This window comes from Peromyscus leucopus, chromosome 15 (genome assembly GCF_004664715.2).
Source record: "Peromyscus leucopus breed LL Stock chromosome 15, UCI_PerLeu_2.1, whole genome shotgun sequence".
NCBI classification, from domain to species: Eukaryota; Metazoa; Chordata; class Mammalia; order Rodentia; family Cricetidae; genus Peromyscus; species Peromyscus leucopus.
Genome location: NC_051076.1, coordinates 17,189,635 through 17,213,520, shown reverse-complemented (window position 1 = coordinate 17,213,520; position 23,886 = coordinate 17,189,635). Strand labels below are relative to the sequence as shown.

Here is a 23,886-nt window from a genome sequence, read left to right as displayed (position 1 = left end):
ACCAGGCGAATCCTCACTTGTGGGAAAATATCCAGAAGGGAAGGGAGGAATCTCACTGGTCTGGTAGGGCGAAGAGTCTTCAGCGATGTTCCAGCCTGAAAAATGGCAGGTGGTACAAGGATCCCAGAGCTCCTCAGACAGCCGGTGGGCAGGAGAAAGCCGCGGGATTGCCTGGTGATGTTGGGCACCAATGTTATGAATTATTGTGTGTGGGGTGAGGGTGTGGTGGGACCCCCCAAGGATATCCTGTGTGTGCAGGGAAACATGCTGGGCAGATGCATTCATGTAGTCATGGCAGCAGCAGCCAGTAATTCTCACCCCAGATGCTGCATCCATGTGGGGAGTTTATTATAATAGAGAGATGAAGAGAAAGATAGGAGAGAGAGAAACAAAGAGAAAGAGAGAAGGAAGAGGAGGGGGAGGAGGAGGAGGAGAAGGAGAAGGAGGAGGAGGAGAGGAGGAGGAGGAGGAGGAGGAGGAGGAGGAGGAGAAGGAGAAGGAGAAGGAGAAGGAGAAGGAGAAGGAGAAGGAGAAGGAGAAGGAGAAGGAGAAGGAGAAGAGAAGGAGAAGGAGAAGGAGAAGAGAAGAGAAGGAAGAAGAAGAAAGAAGAAGAAGAAGAAGAAGAAGAAGAAGAAGAAGAAGAAGAAGAAGAAGAAGAAGAAGAAGAAGAAGAAGAAGAAACAGAGATAGTGTGAGAGAGAGAGATCAAGGGTGCACACCTTGTGGGAGGAAAAGTGGAAGAAATAGAAGTGAGGAGTTTTCCCTTAGAATGAGGTTTTATGCAGGGTGGCACCAAGGGGCGGGATTTGAAGGGACCGATCAGAATATTAACACTCAGGGCCCCTTTGATCCCCTTCTAGTGACTGCCATTCTGATTCTCCTAGGGACCTAGCCAAGCGACCCCCTCTGTCTAGAGCATCTCCTCTTTCTTGCTAGCACCTAGCACATTTCTCCTCATCTTCAAACACCACTTACCTTTCTGTTCAACAAGAGAGAACTCGTTGACCTGGTAACCCCCATGCTACCTTCCCACACATTCCTTCTGTTGTGGGCTTCTGAGTTCTGGAAAGAGTCATTTGCGATCCTCACTGCTCATTCTCCTACTCATCTCGGGATCTCTGGCAGCTGAGTGGGTGTCCCTCTCATTCTGTTGAAAGTGATGCTTTGAAGGTCACCCACTGTGTTCTGATCACCAAATCCAGTTGACCATTGTCTTTGTTTAATGCTTTTCTGAGTTCCTGGGACATGACTCTAGTCACCTTGTTGATTTTGGCTTCCCAGGTGTGAGGGAATTTGGTTTTCTCTCTGACTTGTGTTCTTTTAGCGTTCATCTCTGTCCTTTGCCTCACTCCCCAGATATAGTTCATGTGCATTTTCCTTCACTTTGTTTTCTCCCTCCCTCCCTCCCTCCCTTCCCCTCCCTCCCTCCCTCCCTCCCTCCCTCCCTTACTTCTCTCCTTCCTTCCTTTTTTTCTGCTAAGAGTTGGAGTCAGGTGTGACCTGAGAATTTGTTTCCTTGACCCTTTTAATATTCTTAAGTCTGAAAACTTTACAGAAAAATTTGAATTTCAAGATTCTTTTGAGAGAAAAAAAAGCACTGATTTTACAGTAGTCGATTCATATTCCCCATGACAGCAGTCAGCTGGGGTTGCTTAAAGGGCGACTTCTTGAGATGGGACATTTGTCCTTCAGATCACCTCTGTCATATCACTCTCTGCTCAGCAGACGTGCAATAAACTACACGACACTGGGCTCCAGGATCTCATTAATCCACTAGTGGATCATCAGTCACAACCATCTCCAGGTTGTACCCCAAGTCCCTGCCGCCTGTTCTGCTCTCTCTGCAACTCCAGGTATTCAGTTTTTAACCGTTAATGGAGAATCTTAACCTCCCTATTTCCTGTCCTTCAAACTCAGTCTCAGGGCAAGGGGTGCTAGTGAACCATACTACTCCACGTGCTTGAGTTTTAGCCCAATTGAGGAGAGACAGAGTTTGGAATATGGTATCACGTTCACTTCACCGCCTGGAGGGGATGGCGGGGTCCTGGCATCTCTGAGTACAAGAGGAAGAGTGTCAAGGACTCGCTCTAGGCTGGTGTTGCCACAGAGGCAGGCTCTGGACCCTTACCTCACGCTCATCTACTGGCTGGGTGGGGCAGTGGGGTGCTGCTTGCTTTGCATGCCCTGGTGTGTATGGAGGATACGTGCTGAAGGACATATCTGTTTCTTGTATAAACCCATGCACCACCTGCCCGTGGGGTAGAGGAGAATGTATGTATGTAGTAAGGGCAGGTCCCAAAGCCAGAGAGGCCAGACCACACGCTTCCTCCTTATCATTTCCCCAGGATGTGGGAAAGTTGGTGGCCGTTGCTTCTTTGAGGGTTGAAACCAGAGTGAAGAGAGGACAAGAAGGACCCTGGGTTCTCCCTTTCGCTCTGACGCCAGAACTCCCCATGGCTTTAAGACTGTGCTCTTTTGCTCACTGGTTGGGTGAGAGCATCTTCCATGTTGCCCGAGTTGAGTTCCAAACCTTCTGGATTCTGTGTATGACAGCCCCGCTCCACTTCTGAATTCTGTGTGCTCTGTGTATGACAGCCCCCCCTCCAAGCCATTGCCCAAAGGGCTCAGGCTCTCCTTTTTTAAAATCTGGACTTTTGTAGTAATTTCCTGCGTTTTGTTTGTTTGTCCTGGTTTTGGGTTCTGCCCCTTTGTCTTCTGCTCCATTCTCCCTCTCAGTGGTGTTAGAGTGATGCATGCAAACCTTGTGTGTGTGATTATCTTACCTAGAGCCCTGGATTCCAGCTTTGGAAAACAGACCATCGGTAAAGGACCTGCATCATTTCTGCAGCCTTCCGAGACTCCCTTCTCATCTATCTTTAAACCTCGTTGGTGTTTGCTCGCTTTTAGACACTCAACTTCCTCACACCGCATTTACTGAGTACTGGCTGTGCGCCAGTCGCACAAGAAAGACACACAGGATGCAGTCTCTGCTCTATGATTCCTGTTCTTTGCTTCTTACTCTGTTTTATTATCTGGAATGTTCTTGTCTAAACCGTTACTGTTCAGTTCTTCTGGGCTTTGGATGCAGAGCCTTGTGCATATTGTCACTGTGCTGTGTCACTGACCTGCACGCCAGCCTTTGCATTTCAGTTTAGCTGTTTGTCTCTTCTTGCGCAAACCTTCTCTCTTCCATCACTGAAGAAATGCTCCTGGCCCTCTCTCTTCTGCTGGGTTTTTTAAAGCAGTCTTCCTGTGAGATGATGTCTTGTTTACCTGTTTGATCTCCTGTGTCTGGCTATATTCTCCTTGAAGTCCAAGGCTGCAGCTTCTTGCTTCCCCACGGTGCTGTGAATTCCTGGCTCAAACGAGGTGCTTTGTAGATGCCTGTCCATAAACCTGCATCTTCTCTGAAGTAGGAATTGAGAAAATCCAGAGACAAATGCTTTAAAGCACAAATAAATAAAGTATGATCCCCGGTCTTGCTAAATATAGCTGTACAGGGACAAATATGTCACAATTAATTAACTGCACATTGTGAGCCTCCTAAAATCTGCTCTAAAACAAAGCACTATTTGAGATTTTTAAGATAATATTTCTTCATATCTTCCTTCTTCAGTTATGCTACTCTTAGGAACAAGTTGTTTTCTTATTGAATTTTCTTTTCTTTTTTTCTCTTTCTTATTTATAATGATGGGGAGAAAACACCCAAAGCCAGAGCTTCTGGAAGAACCTTTTGTTCTTGCTCACTTAGATTGCTCCTCACGCTTGACCTTGGCATCTCAGCTAACCTTGCATTTCAGAGCTGAGTCTCTTTTGTCAAAGGGGATGTCCACAGAGCACCTTGTGGGCATGAGGTGACTGGGGTTACAAACTTTCACAGGAGGCTTGGTCTTTGACTTCTCGGCGGTGAGGTCCGTAGTGACTGTCATTCTGCAGGGACAGCGGTCAACTCCAGCCACCAGAGCATGGCTATAGGGCTGGTGTGAGGTGCCACCATCATGAAGATAACTTTGTATCCAGAGTGGCAGTCAACCAGGACCATCATCACTTTTCTGGGTTTCATGAGCTTGCCCATTTTAACTGCAACCAGCAGGTACACAACAGACTTTTTGTTCTGATGCCCACTTTGGCCCAAGCATCCTACTGAATTACCTTTGTAAAGACTGCTTATGTGTTATTCCCAGGCTCATGGAGCTCTGATGACTGCATGGAGTCTCTCTCTGGTCCTCCAGTGACCTTCATGGCCTTCTCCAGCAGCCTCTCCCAGGTGGTGCATGGTCCTGCCTCTCCTCAGCATAAATCCAGGCCAGCTAGACCCTTGAGGGGCTGTCCTTTCTCTAGGTGAGAAAACTTCTTCTAAAGCCCCACCCCAGCTCCTTGCTTGAAATCGTTAACCACCATTTCAACTAGGAATGAGATCCTTTCTCTCTCCTAGCATGCTCCATATGCTCAGCATTGAAAATACAGCCCCAGGCACCCCGCTCTCTGGACACGGAGGTAATGCTTGGAAATCTGCATTTTGATAATGATCTACCACAGGACCCTCATCCATAACAGATCATGGCTCTGGGAGACTCTACAGTCATATGCTGCAGTCTCATGATGCTGTGTGGTTATGGTCTGTCTCCATTCTCTAGTTTGTACTCTTCCTAAAGGCAGAGCTGTATCATTAGCTCATCTTCATTGGGGTTCAACCAGCAGGACTACTTATACAGTAATAAGGTAAATTATTTAGCAAGTGTTTGTAGACTAGATGAACGCACATACACATTCATGCAGGAGAGGCTTTTCAGGAGATGAGGCTCCAAAGGTCATAGCCTGTAACATAGCCAAGATTGAGGGGAAGTTCATATGGAAAGAGAAGCTTTTAATTCTTTTTTGTGTAAGACACAGGCGATAATCAGACCTCTCTGGGGTCAATCTGAAATCATTTTGCTCCCAGGGTCAAAATATTCCTCCTAGAGTGAACTGTTTCCAGTTTCATCTTTATATAAGGTATTATAAGAATTTTCAGTACCTTATTATTTGGTTGTTTCCTTCTGGCTCCTGTGATCAACTGGGTGTTTCTAAAATAGAACACTTCAGTTTTCCCCGAGACTGGTCCCTGAGGTTGCTCTGGCAACCACCTTGAAAACTCTGGAGTTTTAGCCCAAGTTCCCCAACTTCTCAGGTTCCAATGCTGTGCTGTTTGTCAACGGTGCTCTGATTGAAAGGCTACCATTGTTAAGTCACGTTAATCACCTCGCAAAGACACCTACAGTGCTTTCTGAAAAGCCCCAGCATGCTTTGCCTTCCTGGTTACATATGCTTTCCTTGACCATTCTGGTTTGAGGTCCAGACTCAGGGAAATACCATCTTTTGACGGACCAGGAATCATATACACATTGCCTGGGAGACCTTCCCTGTTCTGGTCATTGATTTAAACTGTAGTCACACACACACACATGACTTCTAGGAAGTGTCTCTGGGTTTATTGAAAAGCCGAACAGAGGAAATAAGACATGTCTTTTGGGAAGTGTGTCTAGTTTGGATTGTCACAGACAAATCGTCGCACAGTTCCTGCTTTTGTTGCTGACCCCACGCCTCTGGCCTTGCCTTGATTGTTGGGTGCCCTGCCCATGTACATGTGACAAGTGCCAGGCCAAGAGTTGATTTCTATCAGTCTACATAGGCTGATAGGCCCAGCAGCCAATCCTGGCCAAGTCAGTGGGCTATGCGACCTTGGGAACCAACATTCGACTTTCTCCTAGAATGTGACAAGGAGGTATAAAAGCATCTGCTTAACTATTGTAAGGAATAGAAGAGACAATACAGAAGAACACTCAGCAGTGAAAGGCACCGAATATAATTACTATTATTGTTATCAGCATAATAGGCATTTAACCCAGTTTTATTGAAAGGAAGGAGAAGGACTTGAGCATTTTTTTATCGGTCCTGGGTACTGAACCCAGGGCCTGGCATATGCTAAGCAAGCACTCTACCACGAGCTGGATCTCCTCCCCAGGCCGGCCTTGAATTTACTCTATACAGGCCTCATATTTGCCTTCTGATAGCGTTAGCTATTTCCTTTTTTTTTTTCAAGTTTTTAAAACAATTTTTGTTTTTATTATTAAGAATTTTTCTATTCATTTTACACACCAACCACAGATCCCCCTCTCCTCCCTCCTCCTGCCCCCTAGCCTTCCCTCACAACTCACCCCCCCCCATTCCCACCTTCTCCAAGGCAAGGTTTCCCATGGGGAGTCAGCAGAGCCTGGTGCATTCAGTTGAGGCAGGTCCAAGCCCCTCCCCACTGCACCAAGGCTGCATAAAGTGTCCCACCATAGGCACTGAGCTCCAAAAAGCCCAAGCATTAGCTATTTCCTGACCAGTATGAAATCTGTCTGTTTTGTTGCTTTGGTCTCACTGAGTTTTGTTCCTCTAATTTAAATGCAATTTTTAAAAAATTGGTCTATAACATATAGACTGTATGAAACGTCTCATCTAAGAAGTCTCAGCCTGACCTGGTCTCCCTGAAGTGAAAGCTCTAGAAATTGGTTTAGAAATCACACAAGCTGCTCTAATAACCAATATCTTTACTATTTCTGGAGTTTTCTATCAGAAGAATATCACAAATGCATACCTTACCCGGACTCCTTACACTCCTGAGAATCAACTTATTAGGACAAAGGTTTCCTTGGGTACCAGGGAAGATATGAGGCATGATGAGAGATCGTGTGGGTAAAATAACCAAGGACAGGGACTGGCAGCTTCTCTTCACACACTTCCCAAGCCAGGGTGAGCTGGGGTGCTGCCTGCTTCTCATGCCCTGGTATGTATGGGGATACGTGCCAAAGGACTTACCTGTTTACTGTATACATTTATAGGGCTGTGGTCTCAGCTAGCATACATTCCATCTGGCTCAGGACTCTGACATCCTTGGTAACTGAAAAACATTTGGGGGAGTTTGTAGATGACAGTATGATCTGGGCGTGATTGCTATTCCATGGAGAAGTGATTACCCGGACCCCCGGTCACCCCATGAATCACTTCATTGATTATGTATTGACCACCTGCTCTCTGACTGTGAAAGCATTGACCCTGAGTGCTGTGGGTGCCACGGGAGACTCACAGACTGTCTCTAGCTTCTGATACACTGTTAGCATTTTGCCTGTAAGTGGATCACTTCAGGTGAAGACCTAATGTTCACCCCAGTACGATGTCACCTAGACAGTGACATTGGACCAGGTATTCCCATACGATGCCCTCACACACACAACTGGCTCTTCTTGCATGCAGCCAACGAGGGGATCCCTGATTTCCATGTGCCTTTCTAGCCACTGCCTTCTGCCAGCCTTGGTCACGGCGCTGCTCTAGACAGTGTGGGAAGCGGCAGCAGCTTTGGTGTCACAGAAAACATGGTCATTTTTGTTCCCTGTGGTCTGTGCCTCCTCTGCAGGATCTGGCTGGCCATATCTTCTTCGTCTTAAGCACAGGGCCTGACACATGACTTGTGTTTTCCTGCTGTCTGTGTGGCTGGTCTTTTCCTGACATCCGGTCTGCTTTTCTTTCTTCCTTAGTTTTCGAGTACTGGTCACACTGAGGACATAGCCCTGGGCTTGTCCTCAGCCTCCTTGCTCCCCATTCCCCCAGACAACAGCTCTAAGCCCAAGATCTAAGACTTCATTTTTATGACTCTTCCACAGCCTCCAAAGCTCTCTCCTAGGACCGGCTTCTGCATGTCTAGGACCCGACTGCCCTGTGTGTCTTCCATGTACCTCAGACCCTGGCCTGTGCTGAACGCACATATTTCTGTGAAAGGGCTTTTACTTCTAACGTTGCCCAAGCTTCAGTGAGCCAACCAGGCACCTACTCCAGCCAGGCAGGCTTCAGGATGCTGAGTGAAGTCCTGAATGTTCCTCCCCGCTTCTCCCTGCCTCTTCCTCTCACATAATCAATGAAGACTTCTTAAGTGTATTTCAACTCTCAGTGCGAGTCTGTTCCTCCCACCCTTCCCTCTCCTCCTTCTCTCAGATAATCAAAGAAGACTTCTCAAGTGTTATTCAACTCCACAGTGTGTGTCTGGCTAACTGTCCTGACCGTTGCCATCTCTTGCCTGAACTGCTGTGAAGGACAAGTGAGGTCGGAGCATTCATCCTCCTAAGCTTTGATTTGGGGGGGCAGCATTTCCAGAGGATACCAACCTCCCAGCCCTCCCCCCAGCCTCTCAGATCCACAGTCTCCCAGCTCCCCAGATCTTCAGTCTCCCAGCCTCCCAGTTCCCCAGCCCTCCAGCCCCCCAGCCTCCCAGCCTTCTATTTCTTCCCCACGGCACCACTTCGGGCATGCTCTCCACACTGGGACATATGCCACACACAGACAGGATGGTGTGTCTGTGAAGCATACAGCTTGCAGGAACTGGAGGAACAGTGAGTCCTGAGTGAGTAGGTGAGGCAGTGAACCTGTGTCCTGAGTTTCGTTTGGGAATCACAGATGGCTTCTGTCCTCTCTACTGTCTTAGGACCTCCAAAGACAAGTCAGTGTTGCAAGCTCCAAGAATGGAGGGTTGTTGGTGACCGAGGTGGACAGAGAGAGGACAGGCTTCTCGGAGTTAACAGCAGGGTGACTGGGGAGGACAGGGCTGCATGAGAACTCTCGGGGGTAGGTGCCTGCAGGGGCGTGGGGGCAGTCGAATGACTTTTGGGATTCAAAGAGCTTCCTGAGGACTGGAGAAGGGGATTCTGGGAGTCAAGTTAAGCGTGAGTCTATCATAATGAGCTGTGGAGCCAGGAGGGAAGTCTCCAGGGAGGCCTCCGCTGCTCTTGCTGTTGTTGCCCCAGTGAGAAGGATGAGAAGAGGGGATGGGAGAGGAGGGGAGTAGGTCATTCTTGAAATACCTCAACACGGGTCCCCTCTGATTCCCTTTGGAGTGGCTGTTTATACCATAGGAGCGATGCAGGCTTTGAGGGCACTCATTCCAGATGCAGGCTTTGAGGGCACTCATTCCAGATGCAGGCTTTGAGGGCACTCATTCCATTGTCAGGATGTGGTTACTTCCAGAGCTTCCCCTCTGAATACTATCCCATTGGCAGTTAGGATTTCAGTGCATGGATTTGGGGATGGACACACTTAACTCCATCACGATGTGTTTCCTGGACAACGCCGGTATTAGGCCTTTCTTCTTCAAAGCGACTACGCTTCTCTTTATTGTTTTGTACTTCACCACATTCTTCTTTGGATGGTATGTTACTCACGTGCTCAGCTAGACTTCTGCTCTATTATAAGGACTTGGGTCATGTGTTCCTGGCCTCTTGCTACATCTAAGCCAGTGCTTTAGGTGCCCAGAGCTTGGAGTCTTGAGCCAAAGCTCATTGAATCTACTCGTATTCTTCCTTGCCCAATGGCACACACCTCTAAAGGTCCAGCCAGGCTAAGGCTATAACAGGCTGTGGACATGGGACAGACAGACACTAAAGTAGGACCAGGCCTACTGGACCCAAGACTCACCAACTTAGTCTTGGGTTGGCCTCAGTTTTCAGGCTACTGAAAGGGCTGGTAGGATTTTTCACACTTAAAAATAGGCTTGACAATGAGAGGTGTGTTAGGGAAATGGCCCTAAATAACTCTGTTTTCTGCTTGTGGATCAAGAAAGGCTCTCAGCTACTGTTCCGGTGCCATGCCCGCCATGCCCGCCCGCCTGCCAGACCCCTGCTCCCTGTAATGATGGTCATGGACTCTCACCCTCTGGAACTGTGAACCCCAAATTAAATACTTTCTTTTATAAGTTGCCTTGGTCATAGTGCTTGGTCACAGCAATAGAAAAGTAGCTAAGACAGATCGCCTTCTGACCTGATCAATGCCCAAAGACTCTAAATAGTCAAGTGGGTTGACTTGGCTCCACCCTCCGAGCGCCATTAACAAGACTCCAGGGATGAAATTCTTGCAGAAATTCAAGGGGACAAACTGTCTTCAGACCAAAGCAGCCTAGCATTGCTGACACCCAGACGACCAGATCCCCCCAAATTCATGGCATTTTTAAGGACAGGAAGTGGTGGAGGGGAGCACGTAGCCAACTTGCAAGCCCCGGAAATAGGTTAGCGAGGGAAGATTTATTGGTTTAATTTTTAAGGGAGTTCAATTGCTATGTTTTACAAAGTGGCTAGAATACTTCAGCTGACAAGTTCTGTGGAGATTGTGTAGGTCAAATGCCTCATCTTCTAGGCAGTAGCTGTTGTTTCTGGAGGGACTGCATGCCACATGAAGCTTTAAGAGTTTCACACACACTTGTTCTAAATACTCATCATGCTCTTATGAAATGGACCCTGCCATTTTTACTAAGAGGCTGCCACTCCTGCTCATTCCAGAAGCAACGGTTACAATCTTATTATGTCTTTTCCTCAAAATGTGAATTTACCAAGTCAGACTCCTGGTAAAGCTGGGTCTCCCAACCTATACGCACAAGGCCAGGTTTTGAGTCAACACATAGGAAGGTACTCAGGCTTGGACCACCTGCTCTACCCAGGCCCTGGAGGGCACTGGGCTCATCTACCTTGTCTTTGCACTTGGGGGTGGGGAGTAAGGACACTTTCCTGGACGCGCACCATTAGGCCAGTCCATAACTATTCGTTGTCTTGGGTATCTTGGCACTACCTGAAATTCTAGTTGGGAGCTAGAGCCAGGAGTGTCTGAGGCCAGCCTGGGCTACAGCCCGGGTGATAACCTTGTATCAAAAACAAGACTGAAGGACTGGGGGCTGGCTCCATGGTAGATGACACCTGGCATGATCAAGGTCCTGGGCTCGATTTTTGGCACTGCAGAAAACAAACAACGAGACAAACAAAGCAAGCACTCATTGATGGATGACAGCTGCATGTGTCTCCTCTCCCAGATGCCAGTTCTCACTGTTTCATACGATTCACCCTCTTTGGTTTGTGTTGAGCAAAATCCTACCAACCTGCTGAATCTAACAGGTAATTAGCACCATTTAATAGCTGTTAAGTGAAATCATCAGCTGCTTTTATCCTGGAAGGGCTCTCCTTTAGAAGGCAATGATGCTATGGAAGGCGGGCTTTGTTAAGGCACATACTTGAAGCATGCGTGGATGGATGATTGCCCTCTTTCAGAAACCTCATTTGGAGGAAGCCTGGGAAGTGCTGGACAGGGAGGGTATGGTGATAGGGTCTTAGGAGGCAGCTGGGAAGAGGGGAAGGAAGGGGTGGGTGGGTGTGACTCAGTTCACTAGTAAGCTGCAGGCGGGTGAGCCCAGGGAGTCTCACCACCATCTACCATGTGGTGTAAACGTAGGTGGAAGAGGGGCCTGGCAAGATGGCTCAGTGGGTAAAGCTGATTGCCGTCCAGGCCTGACAGCCTAAATTCAATCCTAGAGTCCACATAAAGGCGGAAAAGGAGAAGCAACCCCACAAAGGTGTTCTCTGACCTCCACGTGCACACGGTGGAAAAATTTATAAATGAAGACGGAAAAGCAGAGGTGAAGAGGTGTCTTCCTGCCTGTGGTTCTGTCCTGCCCCCAAGGGTCCTCCTGGCCAGATGCAATAGTTGTAATGATTTCCTGGAAGTCTTCTGTGTTTGGAAATAGGTCAGCTGAAGGGTTTTCAGTTTCTACCATGGAGGATTTGTGGGTGACAGCCTGTGTGATGGGGCAGTTCCTCTCGGGGACCCAGTACCAAGTGCTATCTCTCCCATCTTAGTGGAAGGGCATCCTTCGCTTCCATAAGCAAGCCAGCCTGTAACCCTGACTTAGGCTGTCTCCTCCAGTGTCCTGCTCCCTTTCTCAGCCATGATGAGTGGTTTTTTGCCTTTCTTTCCCATCATGCTGTTTCTGGGCGACCTGTTTGTCTCTGGGTTTCCACTTTTCTTATTTGTAGACAATGCTGTTTTCATATTGCCCTGTCCCTGATGGCATGCCATAGTGTGAGCAGGTCAGGCTTGGACTCTTCCACCTCAGAACTGAACTAGTCAAGCCCTTGGCTCCCCTGCATTCTGGATCATTCCCTCTGGTTCCTGCCCTTCCCCTTCACACAGTCAGAATCATTTCCTAGCGGTTTGCTCTAGTATGGGCGCAACTCCTCTTCCCTCATCTCTAGCTTAGATTTAAAAAAAAAAAGAGTGGGTAGCTAGCTACAAGTGCTAACTTCAGCTGTCGGAATTGCCAGCAAGTTGTAGGAGAATTCTGTTCCTGTGGAAATGTGGCACTGTGTGAGGGACTGTTCCAGCTCTCACCTCCCCTGCCTGGCTCTTAGCTGGGCCAGTCTCCTCAGCAAGTGTGTGAGGAACCTGACAGGAGGACTACTGAATTTCAAGTGTGTCTCATCGCTGCATGCAAAAAGTCGGACCCCGTAGGCGTGAAGGAGGGGCAAAGCCTGGCCGGAGTCCAAAGTTTGGTCCTGAAAGGAACCAGTCACCTGTCTTGCCTAGAAAGAATCCAGTGAAACACCGAGACAGATGAACGTTGCTTGAGAGAGTGAGGGAGAGAAGAGGCGGCCTGCAGAGCACAGGAAGAATACAATGGGAATCTGAGGGGGGACTCTGGAGGCAGGAGGAAGCCCAGAGCACTTCCGTACCAAGCAGATGCCACCAACCTTGGGCTGGGGAAGCCTTGGACTGGGGGAGCCTGGGGCTGGGGGAGTCTTGGATTGGGGGAACCTTGGGCTGGAGGGTCTTGGGGTCCTCTCGGGGCTACACTCACTTGCTCCTGACTGCACATCCTCTGCAGCAGACCCCAGAGGGTTCTGGGTGCTCAGTCTGTCCCCGTGAAGTACTGGAGGAACCTTTGACCCCACTGGAGGACTCGGGTTCTGGCAAGAACGACTTTTGAGGTGTAACCTTAGCTTAAATATTCTGACAGAATCACGTGGGAAGTGTCTGAAACTACAGGTCCTGTCTGGTATCTGCTCGTTTTGGGGTCTAGGGTGGGACCCAAAGAGCTGCTCTTCTAACAAGTCTGCATGCGATTCCGACGCGGCTCAACCCTATTTTGAGAATCAGTGTCGAGAAATGTTTTTCAAACCTTGATGTGCATATAAACCACCTGGGGCCCTTCCAAGGCAGGTTCTGCTCCAGCAGATCTGGGATAGGACCCAAATTCTACGTTCCTAACAAGCTGCCAAGTGCCAGGGGGGGTGTGCTGGTCCAGAGAACATGCACGGAAGGCGCAGCATCCTCATGGCGCAGTGGGAACTTGTCAGTCAGAGCTCAGCCCCGCCCCCCACCCCACCCCAGAACTACGGAATCTGAAGCTCAGGTGTGTGTGGGGAAGGAGGCAGCCCAGCAACTCCTCCATCCTCACCCCCACCTCCACCCCATTTAGCAAAACCTCCAGATGATTCTGAAACATGTAAAACCTGGCAACTATTGAGTGCTGCTGAAGCTTAGAGAATTGTGACCCATTTTGTCAGGGGAGGATCAGGCATGCCTGACACTGAGGCAACCCTCATCCCAGCTACCTTCCACCAGCAACAAAGCCACCCCCACTCCCCCTGGGAGGAAACATCTTCCTCCTGGCGGTGTGTGTGCTTCTTCTCGTGGGTCAGAACAGAGGAACTTCCGCAGTGGGCAGCCTGGGGAGCATTTTATGCAGACAGTTGTCCAGTGTGCTCGGTGCATGGCAACAGCAGGTGGTGAGGGGCCCTAGGGAGACAGCAGTGGGAGGTGCCCAAGTCAGTCAGAGCCACTAAGCCTGGAAGCAGAACCCAAGGAGCAGGGGACACCCGAAGGGTCGGGCCACACCCAGGGCTCTGGGTGGTGGAGGAATAGAGGCCCAGATAGCCTGTCAGGAAAAGAAGTCCCTCTAGGCTGTAAAGAGCATCCAGAATCTTCAGGCCTGTGATGACCACTGGGCATCCACAGAGAAGAAGGAATATTCTTGTCTTCCTGTCCTGAGCCACTCAGTCCGGCAACATCTTGCCTTGCCTTTGTGTCCCATTTCCTGCCATGTTCTTGGTTCAGAGGGCGGGCGGTGGGGTGGGGGTGGGGGGGTGGGGGGTGGGGGGGTGGTGGGGTGGGGGTGTGGAGATGACCTATTTGTTTTCCTTGAAGACTCCCATCTTCAGAGGCCAGCCATGCGGGTCTGACTGTGGCTGTGGGTGGTCAGCATCAAAGCAATACTCGTTGTGGGCATTCGGGAGAGCTCCTGAAAGTGATGGGCCCGGAACCACACCTGAAGCTATGGGTGCAGATAAAATTGGCGATTATCATTCTAGACGGCAGCTCTGTGCTGGGTTGCTTAGAGACACTGGCTTACCATTAGAAATAGTCGGCAAACCTTCATGCAGATTGCAGGGGGTCAAAGCATCCAACAAGTCAGCAGCGGCCTCTAATAGACAAAACTCAAGTCAGCTCAAGCACAGGTCTCTGCAACGGATTCCCCCACGCCGCCGCCGTCTGAGGCTGGGATCCTAGTCCCTGAGGTGACAGGGCTGAAGGCTGGACTGCCCTCCCCGGGTCAAACGCCTTCCCGAAGGCCGTTGTCACTCAGAGGAACCACATAGAAGTGGCCTCTGCAGACGAGACAGCTTCAGTGTGAGGCTTCCCCACAACGCTCAGAGATAACTTTTATCCCAGTTCAGCAACATCCTAGTTTCCTAACCATGCTGGCCATTCTTGCTGTACTTCCATCCCTGTAACAAAACACTTTCGATGATCAACTTATGAGGAAGGAAGGTTTATTTTGGCCCACAGGCTCGAAGAGATTCTGGTCCTTCACTGGTCATCCCTGTTGAGTTTGGGTCTGGGATGAAGCAGCATGTCACAACACGTGTGTGTTATAGCCAGGAAGCAAAAGAGAGCTCACAGAAGGAGTAGGGCAGAGGTTCCACGATCCCTTCAAGAGCACGCCTCCAATCGTATAAAGACCTTCCTCTAAGCTCCACCTCTCCCAATAGTGCCGCCCTGGGGATCAGGCCTTTAACACACAGTCCTCTGGGGGTCATTCAAGCTGTAGCATCGTCCTGCTGTCCCCCTGCTCAGGTAAGTCAACAAGAGGCCCGGGCTGCCGCAAACGGTTGCTCATTTGAGGACACAGAGGGATGGACTCCGCTGCAGGTGCGTGAGACTGTCACCTGGTTCTGTTTGGCTAGGGTCCCATGCACTGGCAGACACAGGAACTGATTGCCAGGGACGCAGACAGGGCCAGCTCTGTGTGGCTTGAGAGGCAGGGCACTAAGCAGCCCGTGGTTGGTTTGACTTCGCAGCTGGGGAGGTTGGAAGGTGGCGTCAGTCAGAGAGGATTGACGAGTCTGGATGGAGAACTGGGAAGCCAACTCTGGCTGTGGGCTGTTTCATCGACTTTCAGAAAAGAAGGGCAAGTTACTTCCCGAGTAGGCAATGTGCCACAAAGTGAAGATCACGCTTGTTGCCGTAGCAAGATCTTCTTTGCTCGATGCTGGCTCACCTCTGAGAGCACCGTCCTTCATAGTCCAGCCTGCATCCCTCACCAGCAGGTGTGGTGCCTTAGAGATAAGGGAAATAGGGCCTGGTGTGGTTAGTGGCTGTTCTCCATCTCACGTGGTTGATCCTTATGTAACCGGGAGGAATTTACATAATGCTCATCATTTCAGCCCAATGTGATTATAGCTGGAAAGCTTGTTGTCTGAGCTGACAGGACGCATTCAGAGCTGGGGGAGATGAGCCTTGCAGCCTCCACAGTCTTTGAACTGAACTCAGACCCAGATCTCTATGGCCGTGGACTGTCTGTGGCCATGGGCCTTCCATGGCCGTGGGCTGTGTTTGTTCCTGTTAGAGATCTGGTCCTCAAGGCTGGGGAAATGGTTCAGTGGATGAGAGTTCCTGGGCAAGCATGAGGACCTGCCTTCAGAAAACGTTGGAGGTGGCTATGCACAACTATAACCCCAGCACTGCTAGAGCAGAGACAGGAGGATTGCTGGGGGTTACTGCCTGCCAGCCTCGCTGGAAGAAGAAAAGAGAGGTGAGCTGAAGGTTCAGTGAGAGACTTTGTCTCTAGGCATCAGGGGAGAGTGATAGAGGACACCAATGTCCCTATCTGGCCTCTACATGCATACATATACACAGGTGCATGCACCTGCACACACACACACACACACACACACACACACCACCTTCCGGAAATCCTACCCTCTTGGGACTCATCATGGTTGATTGCTACCTCTCACCATTTGCTCCATTCCCCAGCTTTAGGGACCCCCCCCCCAATAGCAAACACATCATTCCTGCAATTCCAATATAGGATATAGACAGCCATGGACTCTCTACTTCCTCTTCCTGTGAGGCTAAGACAAGTCTCTCCTTCTATACCCACTGCCCTTCCCTACCAGATGTGGAAGAGAACCCCAAAATTGTCACATGGCATTATTCTCCCAAGACACATGAGGTTACCTACGACCTGTATCGTGGCAACAAATGGGTGGATGAATGAGTGAGTGAGAGCTGGAGCAACAGAGAGAAAATACTTAGATCACAAATGAAAATAAATATAAACCTTGTTTTTAAAAGAATTTAACTGGAGACAATGATTCCTTCCCTTCCAGAATCTAGACTGTGTACATGCATGAATTATCTAAGAACAAATTTAATCAAGAAAAACAAACAAAAAACAAAAACCAACCCAGACAACAAAGAATTTTAAATTCCAGATTACAATTCTAGTATGTTTTGGTACTGATTTTGATACAATATATTTTAAATATCTGAGATTGCTAAAACCAAGTATTTAATATTTTGTTTTAATTACTAATAAAATTACACATATTTTGGCATACAAAAAATGAATTTAATTTAAAAAATTCCTGGGAAAGCAAGATGTGAAGGCTTATAGCCAAGCCATATATTGAGGATGCTTTTCTGGGCAGAGGGATCCTGTCCCCTGTAACACGAATCTTAAAAGGCCTTATAATAAAAAAACCTGGAGCCAGATATTGAGGTGAAAGCTGAACGAGAAGCAGAACGAGTCAGCCAGTAGTTTCACCTCTGTGAAATCCTCAGCCTCAAGAGAGTGAGTTCCTGTTTCCTCACCTTATATACCTTTCTCTGCCCTGCCATCTTACCTCCTTCCTAGTGCTGGGATTAAAGGCTCTGTTCCCAGTGTGGCCTTGAACTCAGAGATCCAGATGGATCTCTGCCTCCTGAATGCTAGGATTATAGGTGTGCTACCATTGCTTGACCTTTATGTTTAATATAGTGGCTGGCTCTGTCCTCTGATCCCCAGACAAGCTTTATTAGGGTACACAATATATCACCACAGTCCCCTGGGACAGAACTCTGCCAGGTTCTTGTGGTAGCTTTGGGGGACGTACAGATGCCCAGGCATGCATGGAGCAGTAGAAATTTAAAAAAAAAAAAAAAAAGAAAGAAAGAAAGAAAAAAAAAAAAAAAAAAAAAAAAAAAAAAAAAAAAAGAAAGAAAAAGAAAAAAGAAAGAAAGAAACAAGGGCAGATCAAAGTGCCCCTGTAGAAAATGATGATGTCAGATTCGGAAAGAGTCCCCATGAGGGCGGGTGAGAAAGAGGAAGCAGAGAGGCCACTGTTGGGACAAACTAGAGGCCCAGGAGAGACTGTTTGCAGGGACGATGTGAGGATTCAGTCCAAAGTGGCCCAGGAACATCCAGATGGGAGTGTTTGCCAGCAGATGGAAACCTACTACTGGAATCTGGACAGGAAGTCAGCAGTGGAACAGGCTGGGCAGCTACTCCAGTCTTAACCTGGCGTCAGGCCTGACCTATGCACAGAGAGAGAGAGAGAGAGAGAGAGAGAGAGAGAGAGAGAGAGAGAGAGAGAGAGAGAGAAATATGTGTATATATGCATGTGTACATGTTTTTGCATGTGTATGAGTACATGTGTATGGGGGTGCACATGCCCACATATGCACGAGTATGTAGGGATACAAGGTTGATGTTAGGGATCGTCTTCAGTCACTCTTCTTTCTTTGCCATTGAGGCAGGATTTTTCAGTCAAGCCCAGAGCTTGTCCCTTATGGCTGGTCTTGTTAGCTAGCTTGCTCTGAAGATCCCTTGTTACCTCCTTCTGAGGCTGGATTACAGGTGGGCCACCATGCCTACCTGACATCATGTGGGTTTCTGTGGATCCAAGCTCTAGTCTGAGCCATCTCCTCAGCCCCTGTCTTTGGTTTTTCTAGCTCTATTTTCTAGAATGCAGACGTCTAGTTTCCATGCCTAGTTAGGTCTGTTCTGCCTTTCCAAGTGTTTGGTCCTGCCTTGATCATAAAGCCTTGGCCTTCCTGAGTTGGCATTCATTGCTGTCTTTTGCTTGTTAGATTTTTTTTTTTTTTTTTTTTTTTGAGACCGGATCTCACTACGTAGCTGCCCCCTTAGCCTGGGATCATAGCTGTGTGCAGGCAAGCCTGCCTGGCTTCAACTGCCATCTTTTCAGCAACTACGATGTCTATAGTGAGACCACTTTCACTATTTATAACTACAGAAAGCAGGACCTGGGGTCTCAGCAGACTGTGGCCTGCATGAAGTGGTTTCTATTTATAATTCATTCAGTGAATCACAGGTATCAGTGGCATTCAACAGCTTTGTTACAGAAAACAGTATCTATCTGCCAATGCTAAGGGATGATACTGGCCAGGGGTATTGGTGCTATTCAACAGCTCTGTTATAGAAAACAGTACCTACCTGCCAGTGCTAGGGGATGACACTGGCCAGGGTTATGGTCAGAGTTTCAATCAACTCTTCTGTACTTTCTCTGGTAGGTTCAAGGGTAGGGCATCTTGAACCTACCAGGGAAATAATTGCATATCTAGCAATTATTCTCTTTGAGCTGGGAGGGAGCCACCCAGCTGGTCGCCCACCAGAATGAATAAGCATTATGCCTGCCTGGTGGCCTTTCGCCTAGCGCTCAACATGCCCAGTGACAGGAGCATGTCACAGCATCCTCAGTGGCTTGTTAAACAAAGGTCTGGAAGGACGCTCAGGGAGGATGAAGAGGGAAGACACACATAGCTTTGCTTTTCTCATTGATTTCTCATTCTGGGGCTCTGACTACATCAGATGGAGCAAAGTGCGTCGTAGCGAAAAGCAACGCAGGGCTCTCGGTGGCTCAGAACAACAAGAGTTTCTGTCTTGTTCTCACTCCCCCCGTCACAGGCTGCCTGGGGGCCTCTCTCCTTCCTATGGTGTCAGGATGATGGAGTATACCCATTGTTGTAACTGTGCTTTGCAATGTCAGAGAGAACAAAATAAGACTTTGGGGCATTTTTCATTGGCTGTTCAGTGTTCCGGGCGTCTCATAGAGTTTCCACTCACAGCCCATGGGGCCCCTCCCAACTGCTGGGATCTGGGACACAATATCTTATGCTCTATAAGGCCAAGTAGTGGAAAGGAGGGGATGGTGTAGAGGAACCATGGTACAAGGCCAGTGCAGGTGGCCTGGCTAAGCTCCATCTGGTCTGGGAGGAATAAGGTCCTTACGTTGTCCATATCAGTGTGACAAGGGATGCCCAGAGGAACCTGGGGGACAATAAGTATACCACAAGGACATTGCTGCTACGTGAAGTCTCTTGGGGCTAAGGGGAGGAGCCTGCTCAGTGATTTAGATTCTCAGAGGCAGTTGGAAGAGCCATGCAGAATAGCAGAAGGATTTGTTAGCTTCTCATCCCTAAAAGGCGAGCTGGCCTCTATTAAGCAGCTTCCTCCACACAGGGGATAGTGACAGATTCTCCCCACTTGTCCCAGCTTCCACTATCAATCAAGTCCCAAAGAAAGAGGAGCAGTGTGATTGACAGGGGGACATGAATTCTGAACTGTCATCATTCAGAGGTTTGCCATTGGCATTGGAGACGGGAATAGAGCTGTAATGGATGATTCAGGCCCCAAGTAGCTGTCTCTAAACATGTTAATTACTTGGCATAAGTGCTTGGAAGCGATGGTTACAAAATGTAGAGATGTATGTGGCAGAGCAAGGCTGGCATGCTAGCTCCAATAATGTGGGCTTTCTCCCTGCATGGGAGGCAGCTGAAATGATGCCCTGCTGGGTACAGGTGACACCGGCCAGGACAGCTTTGAGGTCCTCTAAGGAGAAATGGTGGGAGATGCCCCCCTCTCCTATCACACAATTGAGATTCATAGGCGCAGACAGTGCCTGGTTCACCCCTGAATTCATGACCCTGGAGGAATGATGCTTGTGCTCTTAGTCCAAGTTACTCACTGACTGAGTAACTTAAGGTTAATGCAGTTCGCTCTCCACCAGATGGTGATAACAAAGATGGCCCCCAGTTACAAAATACATTTCTCCCATGTGTGCCTGTATGTGCATTTTTTTTTTTCTGGAGCTGAGAACCGAACCCAGGGCCTTGTGCTTGATAGGCAAGTGCTCTACCACTGAGCTAAATCCTCAACCCATGCATTTGTTTTTAATGTGTGATTATCTTCTACAGGGGCCAACTGGTCAGGCAGCTCATCTGCCTACAGTGAGAGGCTAAAGCTATGTTCTGTACCCAAGCAGATTGATCCGAAGCAGTTGTTCCCATCCATAGAAATCCGGGGCTGTGACCACAGACCGCAACTACCCATGCTATAGACATGTGTGACTAGTCAGCCCAGTACATTTGGTCACATGTATTGGGAAACATGCAAAGCACATTGCAAAAGGAGACTGGAATAAGATAGACCTTGGCTGAGTCAGATTATGGAGTGCTTGAGTATATACATGTGTGTCAGGCGTGGGCAAGAACCCCATAGAGACAGGTTGTGGGATGGTCTCTATGGGTGGGTCAGCAAACATGGCTATGGCAGGGTTGGTGAGTTGGCTCAGCAGGTAAAGATACTTGCCACGAAGCCTGATTATCTGAGTCCTATCCCCGGGACCCACGTGGTGGAGGGAGAGAACTGTTTCCCACAAATTGTCTTCTGTCCTCCACACATGTACTATGGCACAGATGTGAGAACGTGCGCACGTGTGCGCGGCACACGCGCGCACACACACACACACACGTAATATTCTTTGCCTTCCAGACTAGTCAGTGAATTAAAACTTAAGTATTTCTTTTTTATAGAAGTTTATAAAAGGGATCAGGTATGTGGATGAGAGGAGAGGATGGGCAGGGATTCCCTTAGAAACAAGTTTGAGATGGCCCTTGAAAGAGAGAGTGTGTTGGAAGACCAGAGCATCCGTGAAGGTCTAAGTGAGCTCCAGTAGGCCGTGTACACACATGCTTGTGTATGTGTGTTCTGCCTACGTGAGTGTGTTTGCACACCTGTAGCTTTTCTTACTGGAAGGGGTTGAATTCCCACCTCCTAGTTATCTTTAGCTTACAGTTCATTTATGCCACAAGTGCCCACCTAGGAGAGGTGCCCCTCTTCCAGCTGGCCCCCTGACTCTGAGCTTCTCTCTCTCCCTTCACATAGAGGCTGCCTGTCTTCACCATTGCTACTTGACATTCCTCTCTGGTTCTTCTTGACCTTCCCATCACCAGCCATTGCCTTTCTGTATTAGGAACTCCTGAGACCTTCCTGTATTGGGAATAAACACACCTATTAGCTAGAGGAGGGTACAGAGGAGCCAGAAACACAGAGCAAGGCAGGTGGCAGGTGACAGAGAACACTACTAGTTTTTCCAGACAGCCCATAGGCTGGGTAATGTCCCTTTTTCCTAGGCAAGTGCAGAGGGCCTGTGTCTACTTGGGATTGGGTCTGAAACACGGAGCATCTTCCTGAAGTGTTCAGTCACAGGGAAATGGCTGTGCTGCAGGGTAGACCTTTGCATGGGAGCCCGTGAGTGGGTGGGGTGCTTCCTCCTTCTCACCAGGCCTGTGTGTATCTCTGCTCCCTCTCCAGCTGGTGCTGCCGGAGTACTCTATCCACAGCCTCTTCTGCATCATGTTCCTGTGTGCTCAGGAGTGGCTCACCCTGGGGCTGAACGTTCCGCTGCTTTTCTATCACTTCTGGAGGTAGGTGTCTGTCTGTCTGTCTGTCTGTCTGGGATTGGGCCATCCTCCTTCAGTTTCCCACCCAATGACAGTGTGCCCAGATAGATCAGCCACTAGGTGCCTTCCTTTCATCCTTTTCTTTTAGAGACCTTGTTAGAGATACAATTCTGTTGTGATCAAAACTCTGACTTTAGGGAAGGAACAGGCTATCGGTGACAGCCCATTATTGAGGGGCAGGAATTCAAGCAGAAGCTTGAAGGCAGAAACAACGGAAGACTGTATCTTGCTGGCTCGTGGCAGACTCATGTTTAGCTAGCTTTCTTACATAACTCAGGACCACCTGACCAGGAAATGGTACCACTTTACCTACAATAGGCTGGGGCCTCATACATCGGTCAACAGTCAAGACAATCCCTAGACATGCCCATAGGTCAGTATGATCTAGGCAGTTCCTCAGTTAAGATCTCCTGGGAGATGACTATAAGTTGTGTCAAATTGACAAACAAAGCTACCTAGAACAAATTTACTCTCTAGAGCTGGAAGTAAGTCCTCTTGACTCTGTTAATCTACCCCAGTCATACGGGTTAGTATGAAAAGCAGCTATAACATTATTCACTGTATTCAAAACATGGAAACAACATTGATGCCGATTAGCTGATGAATGGGTAAAGGGAGTTAAAAAGACACAAAGACATAAAGTACTTAAATGTGCTACAGTGTGGATCATCACAAAGAAAACAGAAGTTAAAGATATCACACCCAATGATTACACATTATATGAGTCTATTGATATGAAAGTTCCAGAATAGTCAATCTATAGAGACTTAAAGTAAACTAGTACATTCTAAAGGCTGAGGGGAAACAGGAAATGACTGCCAGGGGGCAATTTTTTTTTTTTTTTTGAGGATAAGAGTAATGAAAATGCTCTGAAGTTAGATGGTGGTAATAGATGTACAACTCTATAAATACACTAAAACTCACTGAATTGTGTATATACTTTGAAAGGGCAAACTTTATGATGTTTAAATTGTCTCCTTTTAAAAAAAAAAAAGCACCTACCAGTTGCACAAATTTCCTGAGGGCAGTTATGATGTTAACTATTCGCCTCTAAGGCTGAGCTTTGGATCACATGGTGTGGGTTTTATGTAGGACAGATATAGAGCAGATGTGGGAAATACCAGAGAAGTGGAGATTGTAATTGTGCCTCAATTGCCTTCCTTGAACCCTGTAATCCCAGAGCTCTGGACCCCCAAGCCAGTTGGTCCATCTTTGCCACTTTCCCATAAAGTATAGCTTTGAATTATCCACACCTAGACATTCCACTATGTCACTAGCAAATGTATGGAGCATATACTACTTTCTAGGCACTGAGAGGGAATTTCTAGATGAAAATATGTATGAATCTTTATCCTAGGTACATCCTAGAAGCAGAAGGAATTATGTTCTTAACAGATATCTGAAGACAATGTGTAGGAATGTAGAGAAAGAAACACTTAAGTTAGTCTGAAGAGTGTAGAAAAATCCAGAAAAGCATGTGCAAATGCCCATAAGTGAGAGAACACTTGGCATCTTTGGGGGACAATTTTTATCTTTCTGCATGGTTGGAAAGGGCTCTTGGAGGGTGCAGTTGATGAGCAGCTGGGAATCTCATATGGAGAGTCCAAGAAGATTTGATGGAGAGCTTGGGACTGAAAGGACTAGAAAGCCATGATAAGTTCTAGAGGAAAATGGAATTGCTTTAGAGCTTTAGAAGGTGATTCTGGCAGGGTGTGAAGGATGGGCCAGCAGAGATGTGCTGAAGTCAAAATCTAATTAAGAACACGACAAAACTCCAGGTGAAGAAATAAAGGAGACGAGATAATGGAGATGGGTCCTGGCCAGTGAAGTTGGCATGGAGAGAGAACAGAACTTCGGAAGTAAACTGAACAGGCTTTGGCCAATGGTTGGTTGTGGGTGAGGGAGAGGGTGAACTAGATGGCCATGATGGTGATGGTTCACCTCATCTGTGAGAGCCCATCTGTGCCCTCT

General features: G+C 48.1%; 1 protein-coding gene across 1 annotated transcript in view; it reads left to right on the top strand.

The window, feature by feature from the left end:
- Cnih3 (cornichon family AMPA receptor auxiliary protein 3) overlaps positions 1-23,886 on the top strand; it is a 114,548-nt gene that overhangs the window by 83,385 nt on the left and 7,277 nt on the right. The window contains exon 4 of the mRNA XM_028865431.2: positions 21,767-21,879. Within this exon, the coding sequence (XP_028721264.1) occupies positions 21,767-21,879 (113 nt within the window). The remainder of the gene's footprint in view (positions 1-21,766; positions 21,880-23,886) is intronic.